The 6,722-nt window shown below is 46.0% G+C and overlaps 1 protein-coding gene across 2 annotated transcripts; it reads right to left on the reverse strand.

Annotated features, from left to right (window-relative positions):
- Positions 1–428: 428 nt before the first annotated feature.
- Positions 429–5,867, reverse strand: TRNT1 (tRNA nucleotidyl transferase 1). 2 transcript variants are annotated; one of them, XM_032699025.1, is made up of 8 exons: positions 5,835–5,867; positions 5,635–5,732; positions 4,273–4,466; positions 3,609–3,747; positions 3,201–3,327; positions 2,830–3,023; positions 2,404–2,654; positions 429–1,535 (listed from the first exon to the last, which is right to left on the reverse strand). In XM_032699025.1, the coding sequence occupies exons 2-8, from the start codon at positions 5,693–5,695 to the stop codon at positions 1,287–1,289; spliced, it is 1,215 nt and encodes a 404-aa protein (XP_032554916.1). In that variant the 5' UTR covers positions 5,696–5,732; positions 5,835–5,867; the 3' UTR covers positions 429–1,286. The 2 variants fall into 2 exon arrangements, with proteins under 2 accessions (XP_032554916.1, XP_032554915.1); XM_032699024.1 differs by lacking the exon at positions 5,835–5,867 and having other exon boundaries at positions 5,635–5,824.
- Positions 5,868–6,722: the final 855 nt, after the last annotated feature.

A 6,722-nucleotide genomic window follows, 5' to 3' on the forward strand; every position in this document is an offset into this window, starting at 1 on the left:
TTTGGGTAAAGTTAACGTGGTAATTTTAATTAATTCATTTTATCACCTCCCCAGCCATTGCCCTAAAGATGCAGGTTTAAGTTCTTTAAAAGAATCCACCACAGCACTACATTTTATCACTCATCTCCCTCCCAAGATTTCAGGAGCTCAATAAATTGCACAAAGGAGGCTTCCATTTAATTACATCTTTAAATTAAGCACCATCATGTTCTCATGAGATTTGCCTTATTAACAAACAGCACTTTTTCTTTTCCCTTGCTTCTTCCTCAGGCTCCCAAGTACCTTCAGAATAATTTATTTACAGGAACTGATTTCCTAGGAAAAGAAAAGGCACCTGGGAAGTTGTATGAAAACAGAAACAGTGCTGAATTCTTTCAGCACTGCTCCAGTATTGCCATCTAGTGTTGCAGAATGATATCCAAGGAAAATGAAATCCAAAGGATTTTATTAGTTACCATGGTTCTGTAGGAAAACTTCAACCTGCAATAAAGTTTATACACACTAGAGCTGCTCTCAATGAGAGTTATTTTTTTGTTTTTTAACAGTACACTAAAAAAGCCAGGGATAGTAAGACTCATTCATGGAGACAGCAGTGCTCCAAAAACCCAACTCCCCAAGGCAAGGGGATTAATTAACATTAATCATTTGTTTCACACACTCTAGAACCCTCCACCAGCTCTCTATGGATTTAATTACTCAGTGGGGTAAATTACTGAAGAGACAAGAAGACCATGATACTGACTCTGCCCAGTCATCCTTTTAATCTAGAATTGATTCTGGAGTTCTGGAAAATAAAAATATTTCTAGGAAACAGACTGGTTCTCCATGGTAAGACTGTTTGGGAACTGCTGGACTGTTTCCATCTGGTATCCAGCTTTAACTACAAAGAGATAAATTACAGCTCATTATTTACAGACACTGTCACTCTCTTAGGCACAAAAAACCCTCCATGATTTTATCTAGAGGATACAAACACCTTTTTTGAAGATTTGAGGGTTTTTTTTTTAGATATAGCAAAGTCAGAATGAGAAAAACCTTGCTGTCACATCTAGGGCCTCAAAGTCATGATAAAGCAGCAAATATTTATCACTAAACACGAGAGAGAGAGAGAGGTAGAAAATGTGGAATTTGGCAAATAATGTCTGACATTATTACACAATTAAACCTCTCCTTGCAGAAATGATGGATTAGTAACTGGAGGTGTTAAATGTCATAGAGGTTGTGAGGGACAAGACATTCCAAGTTCCACTCGGATCAGGGCACAAACAGTTCTGTTATTATTCATTTTACACCCTCTTCAGGCAGCTCAGCAGTTCCTCTTTATCCATGTGGTATCCACTCTTTTTCCACTCATCCCTCAGCTGCTGCAGGGCTGTTCCAATTTCCTTCCCAGAAGTCACTCCCATCTTCCTTAAGTCATGGCCACTGACAGGGAAAGTGGGAACAGTCCATTCCTGCATCTCCTTTAAAAGCTGCTCTTCTCCTTGGTACTTCAGGAGCTCGAAGATCTTGGAATTTGTGTTCGCTTCCCTAGACTAGGAGAGAAGAGGGAAAAAGAGGATTCACTGGGAATCAGCAGAAAACAGCTCCAACTGTGCTACTCCCATCACACCTCATTAGGCTGGATCTGGATGAGTTGGATCCAGGGAAACAAGGATCTCTCCTGCCTCACAAGTGTTAAAACTCAGTGCTAACGTTTTTCAGCCTGACTGAAAACCTGGTGGGTTGGTTGGTTTGTTATAAATTCCTTAAAAATTAATTTAAAGCCTCAGTATCTTGGATGGAAAAGAAAAAAAAGCTTTTGAAGCCAAGCAGAAATGTCTGCTGTTCATCCTTTTGCAGAGCTAAACTCTACCAAAGGAAGAGAATCTTTTTATACCAAAGTTCCTGCTTTATGTGCCAGAGACATGCCAGGACATTTGCAGTAGCTCTTGATTTCTGGTTCCCTGTCCAGAGGAAAAACAAGGGGGGGGAAAAAAAGAATAATAAAATCACAGAATGGTTTGGCTTGGAAGGGACCTTAAAGGGATCTCTTCCACTAGCCCAGCTTGCTCCAAGTCCCACCCAACCTGGCCTTGTTTGAAAAACAAACCACCCAACCCCACCTGAACTGGCATCAATAATATTTATAACACAAAAGCTACTCCTCCATTTTCTGTGACAATATTACAGAGGCAGCAATCCAAAGCTGGTCATAATTTTTATCAGTGCATGCCATCCTTGTGAGTAAAATATCATGGCCTTCAAAACACTGGTTAAGCCCAGGAAAGAAGCCTGCTGTGAAATGGCTGTTGGCTCTTTTAGGCCCTTTCTTTCCACTAGGCCTTGTCATCTCTGCTGCTCTGTACAACTGGAAATTCAGTTTCCTGGGAAGACCAAATAAAAACCACAGGAAACACTTACATCCATCAAAAAGTCCTGGTATGGCCTCAGTGGTTCTGGCCCCATGGCCTTGCTCAGTTCCTGCCGGTGCTTCACTAAGAAAAGGCCCAGGTTCTTTTCTTCCTTGGAGATTTTCAGCCTCAGGTCAAGGTTGGTGACATCATCCTTCCCCTTGAACAAGGATGTCAGGACAGTCATGGGTTTTGGAGACAGATTCTGAATGTTTTTAGTGACTCTGGCAAATTCCTCTAAATTCCCATCGAGTGGGAGCCCTAAAGGGGTACACAAAGAAATGCAAGAAAGCATTATAAGAAATGTGGATGTTAACACAAGGAAAAAAATCAAATCTAATTTCTTCCTGAGCGAAACCAAGTTTTATCTCAGTTTGCCACACTACAAGTCCTGTTTGTCTATGACATAGGAGTAAGAAATCAATTTTCACCTTACCTATGTACTGGGCAATATCCAGCTCATACATAAGTTGAACCAAATGATTTACATGGTTTCCAAGAAGAATTTTTTTCAGTTCCACCCAAATCCTTTCTCCTGATATTCCAGCCAAACCTTTGGCATTTTCTTTAATTGCTTGCAGTGTAGCAGGTTCATGATCTCCAGCTTTCTCTGCAATTCTTCCATAAAATCTGCCAAATACACCCCCTGGATGTTAGATTAGGAACAACTAATTGCACTTACAATCACAAAATCATTTAGGTTGGAAAGGAAATACGACAACTACAACTCTTTTTACATCTCTTTTTGCATGTTTCTGAAACCTTCCACAGTTCATTTCCTCATCTGGGAAAGGCAAAAGCTCTTACCTGAAATATCTGAGGATTCGTAAATAATCTTCTTGTATTCTCTCACTTGCCTTCCCTACAAATCTGATTTTCTTGCTTTTCAAGTCTTCATAGCCATTAAAAAAATCATACAGTGTCCCATCCAAACCTAGAAAAAGAAGAAAAAAAACCCCAGAAAAATATGAATTTAAGAATGTGGTTGACATAATTAAACACTATAATTTGAAAATACAGAAGGGAAGTTGTGTGAGTTGAGCTGGTTTGTCAGGTCACCTCACATATTTGCACAGGAGAATCAAACAAAATTGAAACAGACAGAATTCACTGGCTTATTTTGAAATATTACAGATATTTACAAATATAAATATTTAGAATACTTGCTACTGTGTAAAACAGGAAATCCAAATATTTGCTTTTCAAAGAACGTACCTAAAAACATGGAATTGACAGTGAGATCCCTCCTCTCAGCATCCTTGTGCCAGTCAGTGGTGAACTCCACCTCGGCGTGTCGTCCATCGGTGACAACATCTATTCGAAGAGTGGTAATTTCAAAATTCTGTTCATGGAGCTGCAAATCCCACAGACATCGTTACTTCAGCACAGCCAGGCAGGGAAAAAAACTAAAACCTGTGTTGTTATTTTTTTCAGCCTCCTGTTTGTAGACAGGGAGTGGACAAGGCAATGTGTGCCATGTTTTCCTACAGAGCAGGCAACTGAGAAATCTGAACCCCTGAGGACAATCCTTGCATTATTTATTTTCTAAAGAGCCTGCAGAAATATTCCTGCAGAGCAAGGCAGAGGAAACATGACCTGGGAAATCAGGAGCAGGAAACAGGATCAACTTGGCCACATTATCTGAACATGTGGGTGGTCTACGTCATCTTTTCAGGTGATGACTCAGCAGCATGAATGGGTTGCATGCATTAAAATATGGTGATTATTTGAATTCTACAGTGAATAAGCAAAAAAATCACTCCATGCTTTAGAAGAGGGTCTCATTTAAACCCCTGCTGTGAGGCTTTCTACTGGACATGCAGCACATCCACAGACATTCAGATGTTTGGAAAAGACCCCAGTCAAACCCCAAACCAACCCTGGCAGTGATGGTTCCGTGTTTCTCTCCTTTGTTGTTGATCAGACGGACTCCAGCTGAGGTGAACATCTCCTTCATCTCTGCAGGGGTGGCTGTCGTGGCAAAGTCGATGTCCTGCGGTGTCACCCCACTGAGCAAATCCCTCACAGCACCCCCTGCTATCCTCAGCTCATAGTTCTTCTTCTCAAACAGCTCTGGGAAGGAAAGGAAAACCATAAAGCACCGTCTCACATAAACCCAGAGCACAGTGTCAGCCCTAACCTGTCTTCTCACAGATCAGGATCCAGATGTGGGAATATACACTCCAACGTGCAGGAAGCAGCAAATACCTCACAGCTTCATGCAAAATGCACTAATTAGGGGCACAGCTGAGCACTCACAGGTATTTTCCCCATCACCTGAAATATTTTTTTTTCTGGAGCGTTTTTGATGACCTAAATATTGGCAGGTTGCTAACTGATACTGGAGGGTGTGGATCATTTTAGGGGCTGACAAGGGAACAGTGCTTGGTTTACTCATGGCAGAGAGAGTGAACTGTGAACTAAACTTCTCCAGGAACAACGCAGAATCATGGAATCACAGCCCATAAAGGGGACACCGAGCTCTGCCTCGTCCCTTGAGACAGGCTGGGAGAGCTGGGGGTGTCCAGCCTAGGGAAGAGAAGGCTCTAGGAGACCTTAGACCCTTCCAGTGCCTAAATGGGCTTACAAAAAGGTGGGGGGGGACTTTTTAGGGGGCATGGAGTGACAGGACAAGGGACAATGGCCTTAAGCTGAAGGTAAGATTTAGACTGGATATTGGGAAGGAATTCTTGCTGGTGAGAGTGGTGAGGTCTTGGCACATGTTGCCCAGAGAAGCTGTGGCTGCCCCATCCCTGGGGCAATAAACATGTATAAACAGAGTTAACACGCTGAATAAATATATATTGTCTCTACATGGACTCCCTTTGATATCCAAGGAGTGCAGTCAGCTACTAAAGGAGTATCAGTGCAAATAATCAGTGCAAATAATACAAGTATTATTATTAGGGCAAGTAATTATAAGGGCAGGGGGGATGGCTTCAAACTAAGAGAGGGGCAATTAAAGTAGATACTAGGAAGAAATCCTTCCCTGTGAGGGTGGGGAGGCCCTGGCACAGGTTGCCCAGAGAAGCTGTGGCTGCCCCTGGATCCCTGGAAGTGTCCAAGGCCAGGCTGGATGGGGTTTGGAGCAACCTGGGCTAGTGGAAGGTGTCCCTGCATGGCAGGGGGTGGCACTGGATGGGCTATAGGTCCCTCCCAACCCAGACCATTTCACGACTCATCTCCTTGCTCAGAAACACCCCCAGGGACCCCACGAACCCCGCGGTCCCCCCGCACTCACCGGCCACGCTGCGCAGCCCGGGCGTGAAGAGCGCCTGGAACTGCGGCGCCTGCAGCCTCATGGCTCCGCTCCCGCCGCTCTGCAGCCGCAGCCCGGCCCTGCGGGGCACAACCAGCACCTGAGCCCACACGGGTCCCCGGAGGTGCCCCCAGAGGTGTCCCCACATGCCCGGGCGCTCCCGCCGCCCCGGCCCCACTCACCCCGGCTGAGGACGCGGCTCCGCCGCCCCGGCGCGGAGCGATGAGCTCAGCGCGACCGCCCCGCCCGGCCCGGCCCGGCCCGGCCCCTCGGGGGCGGGGATGCTCCGTTCGGCCCGGCCCCTCGGGGCGGAGCGGTGCTGGGGATGCTCGCTCGGTGTGTGTCGAACATCGCTGCTGTGAACAGTCACCGCCTGTCCCGGGTCTGTGCGCGCAGCGGGAGCTGTGCTGTTGGAGGCTCGTACACTGCAGAGACATAAACAGTGCCACAGAAACACGGAATGAACCAGGCTGGAAAAGGCCTCCGAGATCAGCGAGTCTAACCCGTGACCCAACCCCACCCTGTCGCCCAGACCGTGGCACTGATGCCACATCCCGTCTGTCCTTAAACACCTCCAGGGCAGTGACTCCCCCACCTCCCTGGGCACCATTCCAGAGTCTGATCACTCCCTCTGTAAAGAATTTCTTCCCAATGTCCAACCTAACCCTCCCCTGGTGCAGCTCAAGGCTGTGTCCTGTTGTCCTACTGCTGGTTCCTGGAGCAGAGCCCCATACCCACCTCAGCACAGCTCCTGCCAGGCAGACACAGCCAGGGGCTTATAAAAAAGAGGGAGTGAGTTTTTTACATGGACAGATAGGATAAGGGGGAACGGGTTCAGACTGAAAAAGAATAGGTTCAGATTAGACACGAGGAAGAAATTCTTCTCTGTGAGGGTGGGGAGGCCCTGGCACAGGTTGCCCAGAGAAGCTGTGGCTGCCCCATCCCTGGAAGTGTCCAAGGCCAGGTTGGACAGGACTTGGAGCAATCTGGGCTAGTGGGTGGAATTGTTTATGTCTCTTCAGTTTATGACCCTCCAAATCCCCAGATCCTGTTCTGTGGAGCAGACACCT

The sequence above is a fragment of the Chiroxiphia lanceolata genome, chromosome 11 (assembly GCF_009829145.1).
Source record: "Chiroxiphia lanceolata isolate bChiLan1 chromosome 11, bChiLan1.pri, whole genome shotgun sequence".
NCBI lineage: Eukaryota > Metazoa > Chordata > Aves > Passeriformes > Pipridae > Chiroxiphia > Chiroxiphia lanceolata.

Excerpts from the sequence above, each read along its gene's own strand:
- TRNT1 (XM_032699024.1), bottom strand. The coding sequence starts at position 5,800 with ATGTGGGGACACCTCTGGGGGCACCTCCGGGGACCCGTGTGGGCTCAG. Across the intron at positions 4,467-5,634 it reads CGGGCTGCGCAGCGTGGCCG|AGCTGTTTGAGAAGAAGAAC; the intron begins GTGAGTGCGGGG and ends TTTCCTTCCCAG. Across the intron at positions 3,328-3,608 it reads TGTCAATTCCATGTTTTTAG|GTTTGGATGGGACACTGTAT; the intron begins GTACGTTCTTTG and ends TTCTTTTTCTAG.